At 46.7% G+C, this 22,329-nt stretch overlaps 1 protein-coding gene across 2 annotated transcripts in view; it reads right to left on the bottom strand.

Annotated features, from left to right (window-relative positions):
• Positions 1 to 825: 825 nt before the first annotated feature.
• DOP1B (DOP1 leucine zipper like protein B) overlaps positions 826 to 22,329 on the bottom strand; it is a 40,279-nt gene continuing 18,775 nt past the window's right edge. For both annotated transcript variants that reach the window (XM_066177178.1, XM_066177179.1), the window contains exons 12-37: positions 22,168 to 22,273; positions 21,903 to 22,094; positions 20,170 to 20,845; positions 18,767 to 19,035; positions 18,406 to 18,558; positions 17,695 to 17,795; positions 15,877 to 16,067; positions 12,565 to 14,149; positions 12,026 to 12,137; positions 11,484 to 11,672; positions 11,169 to 11,294; positions 10,531 to 10,665; positions 10,129 to 10,184; positions 9,718 to 9,822; positions 9,566 to 9,632; positions 8,783 to 8,924; positions 8,501 to 8,583; positions 8,221 to 8,330; positions 7,407 to 7,553; positions 7,064 to 7,125; positions 6,312 to 6,440; positions 5,255 to 5,391; positions 4,882 to 4,937; positions 4,316 to 4,453; positions 3,770 to 3,899; positions 826 to 3,465 (exon numbers count right to left, since the gene is read on the bottom strand). In XM_066177178.1, coding sequence (XP_066033275.1) covers positions 3,208 to 3,465; positions 3,770 to 3,899; positions 4,316 to 4,453; positions 4,882 to 4,937; positions 5,255 to 5,391; positions 6,312 to 6,440; positions 7,064 to 7,125; positions 7,407 to 7,553; positions 8,221 to 8,330; positions 8,501 to 8,583; positions 8,783 to 8,924; positions 9,566 to 9,632; positions 9,718 to 9,822; positions 10,129 to 10,184; positions 10,531 to 10,665; positions 11,169 to 11,294; positions 11,484 to 11,672; positions 12,026 to 12,137; positions 12,565 to 14,149; positions 15,877 to 16,067; positions 17,695 to 17,795; positions 18,406 to 18,558; positions 18,767 to 19,035; positions 20,170 to 20,845; positions 21,903 to 22,094; positions 22,168 to 22,273 — 5,455 coding nt within the window. In that variant the 3' untranslated portion in view covers positions 826 to 3,207. The remainder of the gene's footprint in view (positions 3,466 to 3,769; positions 3,900 to 4,315; positions 4,454 to 4,881; positions 4,938 to 5,254; positions 5,392 to 6,311; positions 6,441 to 7,063; positions 7,126 to 7,406; positions 7,554 to 8,220; positions 8,331 to 8,500; positions 8,584 to 8,782; positions 8,925 to 9,565; positions 9,633 to 9,717; positions 9,823 to 10,128; positions 10,185 to 10,530; positions 10,666 to 11,168; positions 11,295 to 11,483; positions 11,673 to 12,025; positions 12,138 to 12,564; positions 14,150 to 15,876; positions 16,068 to 17,694; positions 17,796 to 18,405; positions 18,559 to 18,766; positions 19,036 to 20,169; positions 20,846 to 21,902; positions 22,095 to 22,167; positions 22,274 to 22,329) is intronic.

The following is a 22,329-nucleotide window of genomic DNA, read 5'->3' as shown; positions in this document are numbered from 1 at the left end:
TGGATGACTCTGGGATTCTGTCCCAGCAGTGAGGTTGTCTCCTGGAGCAGAGCAGGATGACCCTGGAGGAGCATCTGGGAATTCTGTCTGACAATCCCTGACCCCATCATCCCTGTGCCAGAACAAGGAGGTTTCTCCCAGAAATTGCTGCCCCACCTCCTGGTGGCCCCTTCCCCAGCCACACCCTGTTCCTTCTCATCCGAGGTTTGGCATATCCACATCAATCCCTCACTCCGTGTTCCAGGGAAGGTGAAATGTGAACAGCAGCTCTCCCACAGTTATTTAAACCACACTCCTTCAGCCTGAGGGGTTAAAGCTCATGGTGCAGGAGAGTTTTCTTCCCTCTGGGTGAAAGGCTGCACTTCCAAGGCATGCCCTTGGATGTGTGAAAACGTTCAGGCTGGAGTTGTGCAGCTCCTGATTTCCTAGGGAGTCTCTCCCTCCATCCTGGGTCGATCCACGATCCCTGCAGCAGCTGCTGCCTCCACATGCTCCATGTTCCAGACACAACTCCCCAGAGCTGGTTCCAAGGAGGGACAGGGAACCAGTGTGGGAATTCCGGGGCTGTAAAAGCCAGGGATACACGAGGTGGAGCAGCAGAGCCGTGGGATGAGAGAGGAACTGAGGCAGCAGCACAAGGCAGGGGCCAGCAGGGAGTCCTGCTGCTGGAATCCACAGCCCCCAGCCCCTGAAATGGGATTTTCACCAGGAATTTCCTCCTGGAAAGGGTCCTGAATTTGGGAGCTTTGCCAGAGTCAGATAAAAACTAAAGTTGGTGAGTGAGCAGTGAAAGCAGGCTGAAAAATGAGAACTGCATTTGAAAAGGCGTTGCAAAATAACATTTAATATTATTAGAAGAATTACATTCATGTATGGTATGGGATACACAACCATCACTTAATGCTCTGCACTTCAAGCCCTGCTGCTCTTCAGCAGTTTACCTTGGTTGCACCTCGGTTCCTGATTTTTTCTTTCAGGAAAATGAAATCCTTTGGAATATTTCCAAGTCTCCCTCTGTGCACTGTGGCTCTGCTGTGTTGGAGCTGGAGTATCCAAATGACAAAGCTGAGCTTGGTTAGACTGAAAAGCAAAAACACAACAAAGCAAAAGCATTCCCTCTCCTGGAAAAGGAGAGAATGTCTGGAATTCCCAGCAAAAACGTTTCCAGATTCATGGCCAGTGAGGTTGTTCTGCTTTGGTAGGACCAGCTTAGAGCAGGTCCTGCTGTGGCTCCTCAGGGGATTTATCAGTGGGAGCATAAGGAGGAAGCAACCACATGGAAAAGTAATAAAAAGTTATGGAATAAAGGAATAAAATATTCCCCTTTGGGCCTGTGGGACTGTGCCCCTCCAGCACTCAAGCAGGACTTTTAGTTAAAGCCCTTTCCTCCTTTTTCACTTCATTTATAATTACAAAAAATCTGCTTGGGCACTGAATTTTAAAGAACTTTTTCTTGTGAAGTGGAAGGATTATGCCAATCCTTTAAATGTCTGAGGCCACTGGAAGCAGTTTAATGGCAAAAAAGTTGTCTTAGATTTTAACAGCCATTTATTGGCTAGAATCATGGAATAACAGAATCATGAAATAACAGAATCATGGAATCCTGGAATGGTTTGGGTTGGAAAGGACCTTAAAGCCCATCCAGTGTCACCTCTGCCCATGACACCTTCCACTGTCCCAAGTTGCTCCAACCTGGCCTTGGACACTTCCAGGGATCCAGCTTCTCTGGGAATTCCATCCCAGCCAGGAATTCCTGCCCAAAATCCCATCCAACTCTAGCATTTGAAGGGAAATATCCAAGCATGGAATGCAGGCAGCTGGAAATTGAAAGTGAAAGTAACCAAACCATCCTGAGTATTCAGCTTATCCATATAAATTATTGAAGGTAGGTGGGAAATGAACACCAACATTTTCCAAGTGGCCTGCTCCAATGTCCAAATAATGCTTTCAAAGGGTGACTTTTCACTTGTGCTCATTCCAACAGCATTAGAGACCATTAATAAATTACATTAATAGAAATAATTCACATTCCTAATGAGCACACCTCAGTCCACCCCTTTCCTCCACTGTAAAAACACAAAGGATAATTTAAATAAGTTCAGCAGAAGCCCATGGTGGTATTGTTTTTGTACAGCATTCCAGTGTGAGAGTAAAGGAGGTTTCATTGTTTTAGTTTGTAAACCCCAGATGAAAATCTCATCCATCTGTACCTCAAACCCACTGCAGAGAAGGCTCCTGTGCTTGTTATGGGGAGTCTGGGGAAAAAAGAAATCCCTGACTCCCAACCAAACCTCTCCCACGTCCCTTTTAATTTAGGAAAAGCACTGGGATGATCCCCCTAACCTCTCTCACCGTCCAGGAACAGCCAAATACATTCTTTTGTACAAAAAAAAAAATGTTCTTACAAATAAAAAAAAAAATATTATTTTCATTTTAGTTAAGCAGTTTCTATTTTTACAGCATTATCTGCATTGAGTTGCACTTCAGAAGCTGCAGCCACCTGAGTCACTGAAAGGACCAAAGTGTTTAATTTAAAAAATATGAATTGAAGTCTTTTCATGGATGAATTAAAACCAAAAGCCCCTCAAGAAATGCTAATTACAAAGTGTGTTTTAAGCACGTTTCTGATTGATTAGGTATTGCTAAGCCTGAAGATACTGTTGGAGCACAGAGCTGAAATTCCAGCGAGGGCAAAGCTGCAGCTCTCTGCACAATGCTGAGACTTAGAAAATCCATCTGAGAGGAATTTGGGGGATTTGTTTAGGATTTGATCCATTTGGGCCAAATTAAGGGGCTTTCACCTCAGGAAATGACTCATTGCAAACTGATTGTACACTGACATGCAATAATGGATTTTTCCTTCAGTTTTCCTTCAGGACACACTTCCAAAAGCACTTGAAAGTCCTGGAGAAATCCCAGGGCAGCTGCTACTTCCACCAAGTCCAAAACATTCTTTCCCTTATTTACAAAATGTCTTTAAATCCCTCTCATGGAAAAACAAACAAATAAAACCACACAGAAACTTTGAGAAATTCCCACCAAACTGCCCTTTTCTCCCACCAGAGGAACTGGGGATTCCTGCTCCTCAATAATTGAACAGGGAGAAATCCCAAACTGTAGCTGGAAATCTCAGGGGTGGCTGGAAAAAAAAGGAATTTCAGCCAAGCTTTTCCCTGTGTTTGCTTGATTGAGTGTCCCAGGTGAGGCTCAGCTTTCCAGATTTTCCAGGAAATCACATTCCACGCTGTCCTCCAGCTGCTGCAGGATCCTGATGCTGTTGCTGCCAAGGGAATCCATGGGGGCAGCTGCAGAGGAGTGGGAATTTTGGGAGTCACTGCCACGGGCTGTGAATGCCCAGCACAGAGTCTGGAAGAAAGGCATCAGCTGGGTGATGCTGGAGATGGAGCACAAGCTCAGCAGGGGGAATTTGGGATTCCTGGCAATTCCCTCGGAGTGTTTTGGGTCCTGAAAGGGAAAAAAAAAAAAAGCTGGGATTTATTACAAGTAAAGGTTGGAAAGGGTCTTAAAGATCATGCAGCTCATCCATGAGTTTTTCCACTGTCCCAGGGTGCTCCAAGCCCCGATGTCCAACCTGGCCTTGGACATTCTGGGGATCCAGAGGCAGCCACAGCTCCTCTGGGCAGCTTTTTCCTCCTCCTCACAGGGAATATCTAAAATTCCCTTGAATAACTGAAAATCTTGTGTTTGGAAAAGTAAGTTAATGGATTTTTTTTTTTTAAAAAAGGGAAAAGTTTCAAAGTTTCTTTACCCCATATTTCATCTTGAGCAGATCCATGATCCTCACGATGTGTGGTTGACATTCCTGGTGGTTTTCCACCAGCTGGGAGGTGACAGGAGATGATTCTGTGTCCACTTCTGGCACAAAGGCCCATTTGTACCTGGAATAAATGGATTGATTCCTTAAAAAGATGAAAATCCTTGTTTGGATCGTACCTAGTTTAGTGCAGCACTGGTTGTTTCTATAAAAATCCGTCCTGAATCTTCTCTTTTGCTATTAATGAATTATCACATCACTAATTTGTCAATATTTAAATACAACCAGCTCTAAAACATTTCCAAGTATGTGCAGATGGAAAACAATCTCCACCTTTCTCCCCTCTCAATTTTCCAAGTTAATTTTCCCTTAAAGAGGATGATGAAATCCTCCTGTACCAAAACCAAATCCTTCTCCCAAATCCCATTTATCTGAAACTCACCGCTCCTAAAAAGAACTTGCTGAAAGGCAAAATGAAATCTTGAGAAAAACCAGAATTTTATTAAAGGATAAAGGAACAGAAGGAGGAGAGGAACTCACATTTGGAAGAGCTGCATCCTGTCAGGGGGGAAGGAAAGTGCAGTGTCCAGGAATTTGCAGGCTGCCAGGTACAGGCACAGCTCGTTGGGCTGGATCTCATCCCCTGAGCCTTTGGCTTTGCTCATTTTGCTGTTGCTCCTGTGGTTAAATTTAAAAATTAAAAAAAAAAGTCCCATTAAAACTCCAATCCAGCCAAGGTTTTTCTGTCAGCACAAGAGGAATGCCCACATTTACACAAAGGACCTCTTGCAGGAGTATTTTTATTTTATTTGTGCTCTGTAGGAGCAAAATAATCTAAAATATATCAAAAAATGGCACCATGTTAAAATATCCAACTGCCAACTTAGCATTTAACTTTGTTTTTGTATACAACTAATAATTAGTACTTACATTTTTAAGCAAATCACCATTTTAGCTGCTAGAAAAAAAATCTTAAATTGATTTATTAGTATTTATTAGATTTACTAGTAGCACAAATATAAAATGTCCTGTTGGCTCCTCCCTATCCCAGAGAACTAATTCAATTAATTAATTTAAAAGAAGTCTCTCAAATGGTCAACTCTTACTTTGCTGGTTCCTCTTCCTCAGTTAAATCTTCCTCCAGCTGTAGGAATGTCTGGATCTTTAAAGAAATAATTAAGGAGATGCTGAAATGTTCCTACAACTCAATCCCAACTAAAAGTGATATTATTATTAATAATAATAATACAAATTAATAAAAATAAAATCAGTAATTCAGGCAAGAGATTCCATTAACAACACCAAAATTAACCCAAAAGGAATTTCCTAATGACGATTTAACTTCTCCCCCTGAAATTATCAGATGAATGTGAAACTGTGGAAACATTTCCAAGCAGGGAAGAGGAAAAAAGGTAAACTGGGAAAAACCCCACAGGATGATTTTTTTTTGCAAATATAAGTTGAAAACTTCTTTCTTACCAGTTCTGTGACCATGATTGGCCACAGAGAGGTGAGATGTTGAGGGGAAATCCTCAACAGAAGAACTCTGAAGAACAGAAACATCTGAGCAGCCACCAGGGAAGTCTGGCCCACACGGAGGTTCTCGGTCAGGCGTTCTGGAGGAAGCATAAAAAAAAAAGGGGAAAAAAAAAAATCAAAGCAGCATTTTCCTGAATTTGTGTTGCTTTGGGAATTAAAGTGTGGAATCGTGGAATAGTTTGGGTGGGAAGGGACATTAAAGATCAGCCAGTGCCATGGGCAGGGACAGCTCCCACTGTCCCAGGCTGCTCCAAGGCCCAGTGTCCAACCTGGCCTTGGGCACTGCCAGGGATCCAGGGGCAGCCACGGCAAATCTGGGAATTCCAGCCCAGCTCCTCTTCATCTTCCCAGGGAACAATTCCTGCCCAAGATCCCATCTTTCCCTGCCTCTTTCAGTTTAAGGCCATTCACCCTTGTCCTGTCACTCCACCCCTTGTGAAAGGTCCCTCTCCACCTTGTAGAAGGTGGCGAAACACAATTTTTACTTTATCATCAGTTTTAGACTAAACTCCTCACACTGTATTAATTAAACTGTAATTCAGACACAGCCTGAGTGGGTTTACAGCGCACAAAACACGATTCAAACTGGCATTTAAGGAGAACAACAACAGGTCAAGAGTGGCTGGCAGATTGCAGTGAAATCATCCCATTTCCACACCAAAGGCCTTGAAACCAAGATTCCTGTCTTTCCTTGCTGAGATCACTCATCTGTTGGAATTCAGAGATTCATAAATTTTGTTCCAAATTACAAAAAAAACCAACAGAATCAGAATCATTTGTTGGAAAAGAGGTGACTTTGCTTTCTTACAGAATTTATAGCACGGCATGGTTTGGGTTGGGAGGGACAATAAAGATCAGCCAGATCCATGGGCAGGGACACCTTTATCTACCCCAAGCTGCTCCAAACTCCTTGGACACTTCCAGGGATTCAGGGGCAGCTGTGGATAAAGGGATTTTTTGTGTTCCAGCTGAGGGAAGGGCAGGGCTGAAGGCTCACCTTGGATCAGGGGTAGGTACAGGTGGTACTGGTCGATCTCTCCGCTGAAGACGGCGAAGGCCTGGCGCTTCAGCAGCATGGCCTTCTGCTCAAAGCTGGGGTACAGCTTCAGGGCACTGCTCTGCATGGCTGCAACACACACTGCACAGTTAGCCACCCCCCAAAAACTGCCTGCCTGTGGGGCTGGAAATAACCCCCGTGGCCTGAAAGCTTCTACAGAAACAAAACTCGCTCTGGGTGACCCACCGCGAATTCGTCTCGTGTAATAAAATTTGTCTCGTGTTGTAAAGGTTGAATTATTCTTTTAGAAAGGCTGAAAAAAGGGACTAAAAGTGCTTGAGGGCAATTTAATCCTATCCCAGCTTTTCCCCCCAGGATTTGTTCTTCCACGCTCTCCTCAAGCCTGAATTAGAGGGCACAGCACATGAATCAAAGGTTTGCTGCGCTGCTCGTGGCAGACACCTGCAGAGTTTGCCAAAGTCTCCTCCTGGGAACTCAAAATTAGAGCAAAATGTCAATGTGGGAACCCAAGAGAAGCACCTCTACAGCAAAACCTCCTCTGGTGTACTTTAGACGTGACCAAAATCCAGATTTAACTCAGCAGTAGCTGGGAATGGAGTTAACAAAATGGTCAAGTATGCACAGTCCGCACTTTATGGATAAATCAGTGGAATAAAAATGCACCCAAATGGCTCAAATGCAAAGAGATTTCAAACTGAGGTAGAAATAAAGGATTGGCAGCTGATACTTACTCATCAAATCCTTAAACATGGTTTTCTCATGTGTGAGGAGATGATCAATGATGGATCTCCAGCTGCAGGAGAGAAAGAAGGGATCAGATATCCAGGGAAAGCTGTGGATTCACCTCAGAAATTGGTTGGGTCAAACTTTTGACACAAGGAAGCAGTTTCCAGGCAGGATTTGTGCTGCAGACTCTTGTCTGGAGCAGAATTAGTGCTGAGACCCATTTTTAACATTATCCCATTCCATAAGAAAGCTCTAAATGGAATTTCCCTCCCAATGTTACTCTTCTTTAAAGCCTTCCCTTTTGAATTCAGCATACAAGCTTGGAAGAGCTGCAATTCCATGTCTTACTGAGTGCAGGAGGTGTCCATCTGGAAAAAAGATGGATCCATGTACAATTCCAGCACTTCTTTTTTCCAGGCCCTCTTGGTGTAGGCGTATCCGCTGAGGGAGCTGAGCAGCTGAGCACCAGCGCGGAAACTGGGAATGTTGTAGGCACTGAGGGAGAGGATTAAAGAAATTATCAATATGGGTTTTTTTAAAGTTCAAGAATAGATCCCAACTCACAAAAGGGTTGGTTTGAATGAGATTCTTCAGGAAGAAATTGTTCCCTGGGAGGGTGGGGAGGGGTTGGGATGGAATTCCCAGAGAAGCTGTGGCTGCCCCTGGATCCCTGTGTGTGTCCAAGGCCAGGTTGGACATTGGGGCTTGGAGCAGCCTGGGACACTGGGAGGTGTCCCTGCCCATGGCACTGGATGAGCTTTAAGGTCCCTTCCAACCCAAACCGTTCCCGGATTCCACGCCCTGTGTCTCCATGGGATATCATCCATCTCTCCCACATTTTTGAGAAAAACGAGGAAGGGGATAGGGAGAGATGATGCTTTTCCTGCTTCCTGGTGGATCCTGGGACCTGCCCATGCTCTGCTGCCCCATCCCCATTCCCTGACAGGCACAGAAAGGAGAGATCTGAGTGAACCCCAAAATCCCAGCTGAGGGAATCCCCAGAGCTGAGCAGAAACTGCTGTCACAGAGCTCAAACAACAACAGCTTCAGCTCCTGGGGAAACACTGCTCAAAGCCCATCAGAATGGGAGCAGGGAATGGAGAAACAAAAGAAAAACAAAACTATCAGAGAGGGAAGATGCCAGGAGCAGAGAGAGACTCACCTGTGGTTCCTCAGGTAGGGGAAGACGAAGTAGAGCAGGCGGGAGATGAGGGGCACGGCCTTCTCCTTCTCATCACTGCGGTAAACCACGTCCAGCAGGGAGGCCAGCACCTGCAAAAATGGGACAGCACAGCTCTGAAAACCCACTGCTGCAAAAGGGGAAAGCCTGCCACGTGTCAGGCTGGGAGTTTGTGCCATGGAACAGCCCCCCAAAGGTTGGCACTCCTGTTTGATCCACCGGGAAAATCCTCCTCATTAATAACCCCGATATCCCCACTGACCTCTGCAAGGAGAGAAAGGGCTCGGACACTGTAGATTGAAGGAGCAGAGGCAGAAACCATTGAGGATGGTGCCACTGATGTATCTAAAAGAGGCAAAAAAAAAAAATAAATCGAGTTTTCCCTTCAGACAGGTTTAAATGTTGCTTATTTCCTAATCTGCTGCCCAAAGTGAACATTTGTTTGCAAACTGGCGTTAGGCTGAAATAGAAAACCATGCAAACCACACATCATCAAAGCCCCTGGTGCTGCCTTCAGCAGAGGAGTCAGGAAAAGTCCAGTTACCATTGGCATCCTCCACGTTGAATTCATCTGGTAAAATCTGAGGCTGAGCTTTCACTTCCAAGTTCCTGCTCAGCCAACTGGTCTGCTCCAGGGAAGAACCAGCAACGGTCCCCACAGCCTCCAGGATCTTCTGGGTCACCTCCTGTAAGGTAACCAAAGTGGCATCAGATGTTTGATTGGTGTTTTTTTTAATTCCCAGGGAAATGAGGAGCTGCCATGGAACCAAATCCCCCCCCAGCCAAAGCAAAGCAGAGGCTGTAAAATGACATTTTCTGTCATTTGTTGGCGTTTTGTTCTGAGAGACTGAATTTCCCTGTTGGCACATGGAAGTCCTGTAAGCACAGCCCAAAACCAGCCAGGTGAGGAGTGGTCAAAGTGTCCTGGTGAAATAAAAAGAATCCTGCTCTGCTCCTTTCTTTACACAGCTGAGCTCAGAGTCGTTCCCACTGCCAAACCCAGCTGGGAGCTCCAAGGATTCATTCGTTTTCCTGGACAGCTTGGAGATTTCAATATTCACACACAGGATGTGAACTCCTGGCATCCCACTGGTGTTAGGAGCTCAGTTCTGAGGAAAAATCCTAACAGAGCACAGAAAAAAAAACAGCTTTGAAAAGATTTCAGGCATTTGGGACTCTGATGTTTGAGTTCACCTCAGCCAAAATGTGTGGATGCACATCCAGGCATTCCCAAAAAACCCCAGGAATTCAGATCCAAAGGTCAGATCAGCTCATCTCCACTTGTCTTCACATGAACAGTGCCAGGTTTAGAGGAACTGAAAGGTACCTGCAGGTCTTTCTGGTCCTTTTTGTTTTCCAGGGTGGGTGTCCTTGTCACAAAGTCATTCAGGGTGCTGTGGGGGGGGAATCGGAACACTCTCAGTTAGGAATTGCACAGTGGAAAAGCTCAGGGAGAGCTCTCCTCTCCCCATGCAGTACCTGAGGAGAAGGAAGTGGCCAGGAGGAGCCAAGTTCAGCTGCACAGACTCTCTGAGGAGCCCTAACAAGGGCTGGAAGTTCTCCTGCAGGGCTGGGACAGGGAGCCTGCCAAAAAAAAAATAAAACCAGAGCACACCTGAGTGAAGGTAGAGTTAAGGAAAGAACAGGAAATAATAAATAAGAGGAACTTGGTGGCCTGAAAGCTTCAGGATCAGCCCTGCCCTTCCTGACTGTCACTTCCCCTTGCAGTGTCACAGCCCTGGCGCTCTGTGCCTGTGTGTCACCAACCAAGGGACAACACATTTCCTGCACAGAAGTGTCCTGGGACACAAAGGAAAGCAGAAGTGGCAAAACTGGCTGTTCCCTCACTGGAGTCAAACAGAAAAATCTCTTCTAGAAGGACTCAGTTACCTCTGGATGAAAGCAAAACTGAACTGCAGCATTGGGATATCCACGAGAGAAGATTTCTGAAAAAGAAAAGCAAAACCCACATTGAGCATAAGGAAAAAGAAAATCCAAGCTGGCCTCGGGCACTTCCAGGGATCCAGGGGCAGCCACAGCTTCTCTGGGAAGGATTTATTCCCCAAATGCCATCTAATCCTGATCTCTGAGAGTTTAAAACCATTCCCATTGTCCCATCACCATCTGCCTGCTATATTTTAAAGAATCTACTTCTTGTGCATCAAACACAATCTGGATACCAAAACTTACCCACATTTAAAAGAAAAAACCCTTCTGACGATGTTTCAAAGACACATTGAAACAGATCCAGGCTGGAATTCAGGAAGGAAATGGAATTCCCTCCCTGCTTACCTCTTCCCCCTTGATTTGTGCTGGTTTCTTGACCACCTCTTTGACCAGATGTAAAATGGTGTCAATTTTCAAAGTGTTCAGGGCACAAATTAAGTCCACGAGAATGAGCTGGGATGCACTGGCCACTGGGAGAATCTGAGAGAAGGAAACAAAGCAAAAGACACACCCATCAAATCAAATGGAAATTACATTTTCAAATGGAAATGGAAATCAAACACAGCCCCTGCCATTTAAAGGTCTTCTCCCAACACCTTTTGAGAACAACTGGATTCTGCTCCAACTAAAGCAGCAAAGGAAAACGTTCTCCCCAGAATAAATAATGAGTTCCAGAGAACACAACTCTCATTTCTCTGGAAACTGAGTTGATCCATGGGCTTTAAAATATCATTGTTCAATTGCAATCCAGTATTGAAAAAAAAATGCCTTTTACTCCCAGATTCAAACCCACAATGTGGGTTTTATTTGATGATTTATTGAGGTTTAATTGTAGTCCTGATGCCTTTTCTAAGAAGATTTCAGATTTTTCAGTGCTATTTTAAAAACCCCAAAGAATCTCCAAACAGAGCCGATTTATATTTATATAAATATAAAATTTGCCTGTATATAGGAAATAAAAAGGTGCTTTTCTTTAGCTTCACCTTGGTTTTGCTGTGACTCCTGTGAGGTTTCTTGCTGTTCCACACTGCTGCAATTGCTGCCATCAGCTGCATCCCAAGTTGTGCTGTCAAGGGATTTAGGAAGTCCAATATTTTTGTTCTTAGTGTCTGTAAAAGAGGGAAAAGAATTATCAATGCAAGGCAAAGACCACCTCCTAGTTTGTAAAATATCCATTTCTTTTCCCAGGATGTACAGAAAATAAACAACAATTAAAGAACTCAGTGTAAAATGCACTGGGGAGGATGCGGAGATTAAAAAAAAAAAACAAAAATCAGCATTTCAAAAAGGGCTCCTACTTTGGTTGCTTTAAAATAGACTGAAGAGGAGCTTTTAGTTGTCCCAAAGAAGTCAGTTGGTCTTTTTTGGGAGTCTTCCCTCTTTATGACACTCCAGAGGAGGCTCATGGTGTTCACAATCCGAGGCAGCTCCTCCAGGATGGCATTCCTGGCATTCCTCAGGTTGGCAGGTTCAGCCGAACAGGATGACTGTTGGGGAAAAAAAAAAAAAATCCCAAAATATCACTGTTAAAATAATTCCTGATGCACAAGAGCCTAAAAATTGTAGGGAACACATCAAAACATTATCAACTCAAAAGGAAATAAATGAGTTTGTTAAGGACAGATGCTTGCATCACCCAAGTCCTCATGAACAATGAGTTAAAATTCACTTTGCAGGCTTCAAAGACAGGAAAATTAGGCTCAGTCCTTTCACTGGGAGTCAGTTCAGTTCTTTGGGTGTGCTCTGAGGCCTCTCTAAGACAATTTTCTTGTCCAATTCACTGTTTCTATTCACCTGGAAGGAAAAGGGATGTGAGTCTTGTCAGGGGATTCCCACGTACCTTTTTTGTTGGACTGGGATGATCCAGAAGGCAGAAGTGCCCAATGGTTGTCAGCCCTTCCAGAAGGGTGAGGGGGTAATCAGGAGTCACATTTTCCCTTTTGGAAGTGAAGCTTTGGAAGGGGAAAACAAACCCAAACGTGTCAATAAGCCAAGTGGTATTTCCTCGATTAAAAATTCCTGTTTCTATTCCAGAGCTAAAATTGGGAGTGAATATCAGGAGCATCAGGTCAGGAATATCAAACTGAAAGGATCCATAAAACTGGGAGCTTTTATACTTGGATGGAAGGCAGAGGGAAGGCAGAATTTCCTTTCCCTTTCCCTTCCCCTTCCCTTCCCTCAGGAAATATCACTGGAGCTGCTGCTCCTCTTTCCTCCCTTCCTCCAGCTGCTGCAACAATCCTGTCTTCCACCTCACTCCAGGGACAGGTGCAGCAGGAATTAAGGATCAAACTCTGGGAGCCAAGGAGTTCCAGCACCCTCAGTGCTCTGTGAAAAGGGGAATTTCTGGGTTAACAAATCCCCCCAGGTGGCCCTTACCTGGCAGATGTTTTGGCAGACGTCTTCACGGCTTCGTTTTCGTACTGCTTGACGAGCTCGTCCAGGTTTTTACAGATCTGCACCACAAACGGAGCCACTGTCCAGCCTAAAGACTTCCCGAAATAGGGCAGGGAGCTGGTGACCAAGCCCACCCAGGTGGGATGCATGCCGTGGCCATACTCAGGCTGCAGCCCCCTGACCACAGCAGAGACAAAGAGCCCCTGGGAGGTGATGGGATGCGGGTACACGTACTGCATGGCCCCGATGGCCTGCTGGAAGTTCAGGGCCTGCTGCCACTCCTTGGACAGGTCTGGCTGGTTCTCCTGCTCCTCGGGGCTCTGCCCTAGGTGGTGCTCCAAGACAATCAACACCTGCAGCAGCTTGAGCAGCTCGATCTGCAGCGGGTGCTCGCTCCAGATCTGGTCGTGGCCGAAGTTGATGAGGCTCTCCTCCAGGAGCTCCCGCTCGGCGCCCTCGGCCAGCAGCAGCCGGTAGCGCTTGCGGCTGACGTACATGGAGGCCGACAGCGAGAGCAGCACGAATTCCTGCACCTTGCACCTCCCCAGCAGCTCCCTGATCACCTCCACGGCTTTGGCCTCCCCTGCCTTGGCCGTGGTGGCCAGCTGGGCCATCATCCTGATGAGCACCTCCACGCTCTTCACCTGCACGTCCCTGTTGCCCAGCAGGTCCCTGTGGCTGAGCTGCAGGCAGCACGGGTAGTAGGAGCGCAGGAAGCTCAGGCACAGGTAGGTGAGCAGCTCGAGCAGCAGGGAGTGAGGACACACGGTGGGGGACTGAGGCTGCAGCTTCCCATAAAAGCTCTGCCCTACCAGAGCTTCCTGGTGGCGAGCCAGGAGGTTGTAGATGAGGTTCAGGTGGGCCGTGGAGCTGGTGTCCACGCTGGTGGTGGCCACGGCCTCGATGAATTCCTTGGGGTTGGTTTTGAGCACGGCCTCCAGCACGGAGAAGGCGTAGAGCACCCGCCGGGAGTCGTAGGGCTGCAAGTAGAGCAGCATGTGCTTGAACAGGGCCTCGGCCAGCTCCTGCTTCTCCTTCTGCTGCTTCAGCAGCCTGCACTGGGTGATTTCCTGCAGCTCCAGGTCCACCTCCTCGTCGCTGGACAGAGACTCCGAGGCCTGAGTCCTCTCGGAGTCGGCCCTCACCAGGTTGGGCCCCGCGCTGGATTTGGAGCTCTCGGACAGGGAGGCACTGAGGGAATTCCCGTGGCCTGGGGCCCCTGTGCCATCACCTGCAGCCTCCTTGTCCTCGTGGCTGCCCTCCTGCAGCTCCAGGGAAGGGGAGAAGGAGGAGGTGTTGTCGCTGTCGTGGCCTGTGCTGGTGTCTGCAGACTCGGTGTGCTCGCTGTTGTCCTGCTCGCCCTCTGTGTCCTGGGAGGATCCCTCGTGTTCGGCCTGCTCCGCTTTCAGCTCGGCTTTCTCTGGGTCGTTTTCCACTTCTGCCCAAATGGCCTCTCTGTCCACAGTGGTGAACTGGCTCAAGGGGAGGTTTTCCTCAGAGTTGCTCTCGGAGATGCCAGACTCTTTCAGAGGGGCCTTTTTCTTGCAAAGCCAATCACGAACATAGTCTGAAAAAAAAATATTTTTTTTCCTTTAATTTCTGTTTCGCGCATAAAATCATATCACAGTCTGGCTTGGAACGGACCTTTAAGGGTCATTTAGTCAACACAACGTGCTGTATACTCAATAAATCATTAAAAAAGAAGTTTTTAACTTGTTTATAAAGTTTATGACTTTGCTGCAGTCCAGTATTAATTGTAACGAGTGAGGCTAAAAAAAGGGGCAAGAATTATTCTTAAGGCAAGAATTATTTCTCTTTTCAAGTGGTTAAAGAGCAGAGCTAACCTATTGTAAAAAGAACAGGATCAAAACATAAAGCACTTTTAGGCTCAGACTCCCTAGGAGTGACAATTGTCTTCTTTCATGTTTCCCGAACAATAAATATTTGTGGAGATCAGGAGGGCAATGAGAAGGATGGCAACAGAGGGATTGATTAATTAATTAATTAAAGAGCTAATGTTTTCCTTGATTAAATGCTGTGGAATAAGGAAGGAATAGATGAGCTCTGTGTTTCTATAGCAGCCCAGTAGATGTTGTGACATTTATTTGTCAACTGACACCGAAGAGTGATGCTGCAAGCACAGCCTGGTAACAGGCACGGGACAGGTGACAGGAACTTCCTGTCCATAAAACTCCCAGAAACTTCTCCACTTCCTGCTCTGCTCCAGGAAAAAAGAAAAAAAAAAAAATTGGATATTTGGGGCAAATCACAGAATTGTTAAAGTTGGAAAAGACCTCCAAGATCAGAGTCCAACCATCACCCAGCACCACGCCCATGTTCACCTCTCAGCCATGGCCCCAAGTGCCTCATCCACAGTTTTCAACACTTCCAGGGAAGGTGACCCCATCCCTGCCCTGGGCAGCCCCTTCCAATGCTTCACAGCCCTTTCCATGAAGAAATTTTTCCTAATATCGACCCTGAGCCTCCCCTGGTGCATTTAAGGCCGTTCCCTCTCCTCCTGTCCCTGTTCCCTGGGAGCAGAGCCCGACCCCCCCGGCTGTCCCCTCCTGGCAGGGACTTGTGCAGAGCCACCAGGTCCCCCCTGAGCCTCCTTTTCTCCAGGCTCAGCCCCTTGCCCAGCTCCCTCAGCCCCTCCTGGGGATGCAGAGATCCACCCACAGCCCATGGGGGAGCCAGTGGATGCCTGGAGGAGGCTGTGATCCATTGGGAGACTCAATGGAGAACTGAGGGCCTTTGCTTCCAGGCTGGAGCAGCCTGTCCTTGGAGGACTGCACCCCATGGAAAGAGAGACCCACACCACAGCAGGTTTGGGGGGACTGTTGGCCCATGGGGAGAATTCACGTTCCAGCAGTTTTGTCAGGACTGCTGCTTGCTAGAGTCGAGCCAAGCTGGAGAAGTTAATGGAGAACTGTCTCCCGTGGGAGGGACCCCATGGTGCAGCAGGGGAAGGACTCCTCTCCCTGGGCAGTGACAAAAATCTCAGTGATGAACTGACCAAACCCCCCACGTGCTGTTGGGTGGGAAGGAGGGAAGGGCTGGGGAGGGAAAAGTGTTTTTAAAGGACTCATTTTACTTCTCATTATCCTCCTCTGATTCCGCTAGTAATAAATTCACTTTGCAGCTGAAATTGAGCCTATTTTACCCTTAAAACATTTCCCCCCCTCCTCATCTCACTCACGAACCCCTGGCTAATTTTCTTCCCAGCTGTCAGCAGGGGAAGAGGAGCCACCAACTCTGCCCTTGCGGCAATCCCAAACCTCCCCCCAGGCGTACCTGGGGGGCTGCTGTGCTTGATGTAGGTGATGGAGGTGCGCTGGGTGCGGGGGTGCAGCAGCAGCAGCAGCACGGGCTCCAAAATGCGGGCCACGTCGCTGAGGGACAGCGCCCGGATCAGCCAGCCCTGAGCCGCCGCCCCGATGGCCCCGTCCGGGCAGTTCAGGCTGTCCAGCACCACGAACAGCGACCTGAGGGACAAAGCAGCGATTTCACGCTTTGGGATTTCAGCTTTTTTTATCTTTAAAATCCTCTACTGCATTAGCGCATAGCTGTAAAATCCTTATGAAGTGTTACCGTCTTCACGTTTTGGTCCGACAAAAGAATCCTTCTCTAAGCCTGAAATCCAAGGACACCCAACAGCCTCAGGCTCTGAAAAGTGTACTTTGTTTTAGGTTGTGTATTTTTTATACTGAAAAGTATGAACAGAAGTTGTTGGAGCCCTGGGCACTGAGAATTCCAGGCTTTCCGTGCTGGCAGGCACCAAGCCCCAAGCAAACACTGCATTGCACCTGAGGCCGTGGAAAAGGCTCCCAAAATGGAGTGACAGCTCTGGGATTGTGGCCGTGGGGTTTGGATGGAAGGGTGTGATAGCACAGGGTGGGAAACTCAGAGCTGGAGGGTTTATATATTAATATATATATAAAGCAAGATGGAGGACTGAGGGTGTAGGTTAAATCCTTCTTTTTCACCTTCTTCTCCATGGTCTGGGTGGGGTTTTGTAATTGGATAGAAAAGTCCACACTGTGGGCCAGGGGTGGTTGGTTATTGGGTTAAAAGTCAAAATAATTTAGGTGTCATTTCTTAATTAGACAGTTTGTGCTTAAAAGGCCTTGTAGAGGGTGAGACAGAGGCCATTTTTCACTTTGTTGGCTAGAACTCACAGCTTGTGAGACTGTAACAGAGATAACAATTAATAAACTCAGAGTCCAAACATGAAACACCATCTCTGGAGCATTTAATTAATCCAGACTCCGGCAGAAATAAAGATAAAAAAGCAACAAAAGGTGAATTGGGGGGCAGCAAACTGGGGGGATGTGATTTCATTATCTGCAGCTATAAGTGGAGGATTAACCCCTGACATGTAAATGGACCAAACTTTGAATTGTCCAAAAAACTCGTGACCATTGTCCATGTTGGGTGTAGCCTCGGAGGATTCTGAGTGCCCCAGGTGTATCTAGCCTCTCATAAATCCCCACTCTTATTTTCTTTATCTTGTCTCTACTCTAGGCAGCCACTCCAAGGCATCACCAGCACCAAGAACAGCTGAAACTTCTAAAAAAACGTTAAATCAAGCAATAAAATTCTGGCAGGGAACACACCCAGAGCGTGCTCAAGAAAGAATGAGCCAGGTCTGCTCCCAAGAGCTTTGGCCAAGCAGCTTTTCCTGGACTGAGTTCAGGAATTGTACAAGCAAGGCCACACAAATCCTCCCGCTCGTTAAGTTCTTTCCCATATTTATTTGCTATTATCTCCTTTTATCCCATAGGGAGGAAAACGAAACTAAGATTTTTGTTTTTACAAGGAGCTGGTGTTGTTTTCTTTGGAAGGCAAATTTTAATTCACTCCAAGATTAAAAAAAGTATCTGCTCTGCAGAAAAGCTACTTCTCCTTTATTAATCTTTTTCTATTTTTACAGCAACTTCCTTCACCCAGAAAAACCCACAGCGTGCACAGAGATAAACTCCAAGGAAGTGGAAAATGTTCTTTTTGTTCCCTTTTTTTTTACTCTCCCTACAGAGAACTCCTCCCCAGCTCAGAAAAGAGAATAAAGCACGATATAATTAAACATAAAAATGCAAATGGAAGTGGAAATACCTGTCAAAGGAGCGATTGTGGGAAGTGACTCTGCTGCCTTGGATCTCTCTGGTCAGGTGCCACATGACAGAGAATCTGAACAGAGCTTCCAGCCTTGTCCCCTTGGCAAAGGAAAAAAAAAGAAAAAGGAGATTTAGGGAGGTTTCCAAGCTGGATGAAAATGGGAAACACAGTGATATGCAGGCAGTGGTTATTGGCGGAGAGCTTCGAAAAGGTTTGTAAACTTTTATGGTGTAAAATTTGCAGGTTAAATAGCAAAGACTGGGTCAAGTTTTATTGTGCAAAATGTACTGACAGCTCTTAAAGAACTGTGCTGCCAATTATATTAGGGGAGGAAAAGAATTAATAACTGGCTCACTTAAAATACAGCTAATTGTGAGAGCAAATACTAGAAAATCGAGCTAAAAGAAAGTGATTTTTACAGATATTGGTGGAGCTGGTGCAATGGGAAACACCCACAAAAACCACAGGATTTGGGCTTGAGCTAAAACTCCAGCTAATACCTAATGCTAGATTTTGTATCCAGGGATTAAGTCCAGCACTAATCCCATGCTGAACAAATCCCAGGGAATTGTTAAAGCAATGGACAGAGCCTGTCAGACTCTTGGAAAACACAGGAGTGAAGACATGGAGAAGGGAACAGCAGGAAATCTGGGAAACACTGGAATGATTCCACACTGCTGGAGGGGTTTCAGGGCATGCAGGACTCACTTTATCCCTGTCCAGAAGGGCCTGGCAGATGATGTCCTCACAGATATTGGCTGAGGGAGCCAGGCAGTGGAGTCTGTAGAACAATTCCACACAGGCAATGTGGTGCTCTCGAGTCTCCTTGTTCAGCTGATTCCACAGCACACAGGCGACTCTCTAGGGGGAAAAAAAAAAACAAACAGCCAACAACTAAACAGAATTCTAGTCAGAATTATATTAATGATCAGAAGCATTTCCTTCCTGGCCTCCTGTTGGCAGAAGGCATCCCCAAAACTGCCTCAGAATCCCAGGATTGTACCAATTAGAGGATCATTAAAAATTTAAAAAAAAAAAAAAAAAGAAAGAAAGAAAAGAAAATGGACACCTGGTAGAAATCTGTTTTCTCTGAGATCATCTTCAGGACGGCAGGAGCGATGGGAGGCAAGGTGACCATCTGCAGCTTGCCAAGGAAAGGGTTGTGGCCAGACCCTTTGTACCTCTTCATCCTGTCCTCAATGACCAGAGCCAGGGACTGGGAGTGGTTGATGACCTCCAGGAGGGTGAAGATGGACACGTTCTGCACGTGGCAGTCGCTGACGCAGCAGCAGATGGTCATCAGCGACTTCAGCCACGCGGGGAAGGTGGGGTCACCTCCTGCTCACAAGGGAAAGGGACAGAAAGGCTTTGGGACAACCTCAGGGCTGGGGTCACGCTCCCAAAAATCCTTTAAGAAGGTCACAGGAGTCAAAATGAGTGCCTAGATGCCGTCATCAATAGCTGGTGGAATCACAGGGGGTTTGGGTTGGGAGGGACACTGATGATGGCAGGGGCACCTTCCACTCTCCCAGGGTGCTCCAAGTCTGGCCTGGAACATTTCTCTCCATGTTTTCCCTCCTTCTCCCTGCAGAAAGCTCTTACAGGACCCCAACACCTATAGGATTTCTGCTTTCTGCTCCTTCCCAGCCATTCTTTGGAGCAGTTTTGTTTTCCGTTGTCACAAACAACTCCAGAGGGCTCAGGATCCATGGATGCTCTTCCAGCAGCACTGAGGGCCCCTCATTTCTGGATTTATAAATTTATAACTGAGGTGGCTGACATCAACCCAAGCCATCTTTTCCTGAAGTATTCCATGCCTATGCCATGCTCAGCCATGGAGAGGGTGGGAATATCATCAGACTGCAGGAATATGGAGTGAGGTGAGGAACAGAACCCAAATTTCCAGTTTCTCACCTCTCCATTCCCCACAAACCTATTTGTGAGTTGACTTCCAGGCCAATAACAGCTCCTGCTAAAGCTAAGGAACGGATAAATCCACAGAATTATTGTTATTTGTTACACTGAACTCCTTTGAATCCTGAAGGTTTGGGCTAAGAGGTGGTTTTGCCTCTCTTACGGTTTAGAACTCAAATTTTCCACCTACACCCATCTTCCTCTGAAACATCCTTTTTCAGAGACACAGGGATGGACATCAGGATGTCCCTGATGGACAACAGGGATGGATATCCTGAAAATCCTGAGCCATGCAAGGCTGTGCAGGCCAGGAGGTCTTTGTATCTCCATAGCTCCAAATTTTCTAGTGGATTTTTTCCAAAAAAAAAGAAATTGAATTTGAAAAGCTTGGCAAAACTCAGCAGGCAGACACACCCCAGATGCTGAGGTGGGTGAGGCTTTAATTCACAATTTTCCTTCAGTCCCTAGGGGTTTTTACTGACTTTGGTCTTGAGAACAGCCAAACTCTCACTGTTTGCATCCTACAAATGCTCAGGAAAGGAAGGAAACTTTTCTTACCAGGCCCCTGAAACAGAGAGAGGTACAAGTGTTCCATCTCCTCCTGGGACAGGTACACTGGGAACGTGGTACAATCCAGCAGCAGGTGACAAGCTGCAGAAAAAGCTTCCTTGCAGTCACCCCTGAGGGGTCCCAACACCAGCTCCAGGTCCCACTCCTCCTCCTCCTTCTCCTTTTTGTGTCCAGAGAGGAGAGGAGGGGAATTCTTGCTCCTGAAGGGGGAGCCCCGGGCTGAGAACAGCTCTGAGAGCATTTGTTTCACCTGAGGCACGGTGATTTGTTTGGCATCCCAGGGACTCTTTTTCTTGTTGCCACCCTCAGGTAACCTGTAGCCATTCTCTTTTTTCTCCTTCCCACTCAGATTTATTGCTGCAACGCCTTCAGCATTCACCTCTTGGAGCTGCACCCCGAAAATGTATTTGCTGGAAAACTTGGCAACCAGCTCCTGGATGCAATGAAGAGTTTTTTGGATGCTCCCTCCTTTTTTCCAGACATCATCTCTGTCCAGGGTCACCGTGGGCACCCCCAGGTGCTGGGAGAGCTCTGGGGAGGAGGCACTGAGGCCAATGCCACTGTCCTCTGACTTGAGGGGAGGGAATGGAGCCTCCTCCTCCTCCTCCTGCAGCTCAGCTTTGGTCTCCAGGGTTATGTCCACACCTTCCTTTGGCACTGGGCTCTGCAACAGCAACAGGGATGTGGTTAATGTGGCTCTGCCAACAGAGCAGCAGTGACAGAAAAATTTCCAGCTTGGGGATCCCAGTCGTTTACAAACAGCTCCGTTCATTTCCCTTTAAAACAACTCCAAACCCAACAAATATCTGTGTCAACCTCACCCACTGGCTCACCAAACAGAGGGCTGTGTTGCCGTAAAACCAATTTCCCCCCCCAGAGCAGTGTTCCAGCTGGTGCATTACTTCTGCTCAGATGCAGGTGTTTGTTCCGCTGGCGCATTTTGGCAGGCTGTGCTCCTGGGTTTGCTTTATCCCACTGATTCCTCATTCCTCAGCGTGCTCCTCTGCACACCAACAATGCCCCATTGTGTTCCACTGAAATATCAATCGAAAGCCCCGCGGACCTAACCAGCTGTGAACTCCAGTTTTTTTAGTTACTGTCTCCAAAACCATTTAGATCCCAATCCTTCTCAGGGGGCAGACAAGACTAAACCACAAATAATTCCAACAGGCCAGAACTGAACACCCAGTGAGAGTAACAAAGCAGCAGAGTGCTCTGGAAGGAGCCAAAGAAGGGAAGTTTAAAAAAAAAAAACAACAAATCTTTGTTGTTGTACTTAAAAATGTCATAGAATTATAGGTTTGGGTTGGAAAGGATCTTAGAAATGACCCAGTGCCATGGACAGGGACACTTTCCACTGTCCCAGGGAGCTCCAAACCCTGGAGAATTCCAGGGATGAGGCAGCCACAGCTTCTCTGGGAATTCCATCCCAGCCCTTCCCCACCCCCACAGGGAATAACTCCTTCCCAATATTCCATCTACCCCTACTCTTTTTCAGTTTAAAGCCATTCCCCTGTGTCCTGTCCCTCCATCTCCTGGAAACTGTCTCTGCATTTTTCCTGTGGCTCCCTTCAGATGCAATCTGAGGGACTCAGATTCAGAATCCTTCCTCTAGGCTGAAGGAGAATTAACATTTTAAATTCTGTCCCCAAAATCCTTCAAACCAAGAGTTTTCAAGGGTTTTTTTTTAATCCATCCCTGAGGGGTTGAAAAGCACCTACCCCACTGCCACTCCCTGTCTCGATGTCCAGGTAGGAGGGAGGCATTTGCACCTTGCTGAGCACCTTAAAACAGGTTTTTAAGGCATGAGTGAGTTCTGGCAGCCCCAACAATTCCATGTTTTCCAGCAGAGACTGCACCATGTAACAGAGCATCTGGGGCAGGTACTGAGTCTGCACTTCTGAGTAGAGCTCCTGGAAGAAATGAGGGATGTTTTAAAGGGGTTTTCCCATCAAATGCATCAGAGATTGATAAACTCAGCCTTACCAAAGGAATCACATCCAGCAGGAACACCAGCAGTGTGCAGAGCTCTGAAATGGAAGGAGGAGTGCTCACACTCTCCAGAGGATACTTCATCCCTGTGGATTTGTTTCTGGAGTGAAAAAAAACCATTCTTATGTAAGGTTTTGGTGGATTTTTTTTTTTTTT

The sequence above is a fragment of the Chamaea fasciata genome, unplaced genomic scaffold, assembly GCF_029207755.1.
Source record: "Chamaea fasciata isolate MVZ Bird 193981 ecotype frontalis unplaced genomic scaffold, bChaFas1.0.hap1 SCAF_2, whole genome shotgun sequence".
Taxonomy (NCBI): Eukaryota; Metazoa; Chordata; class Aves; order Passeriformes; family Sylviidae; genus Chamaea; species Chamaea fasciata.
This window is presented reverse-complemented; position numbering and strand designations above follow the sequence as displayed.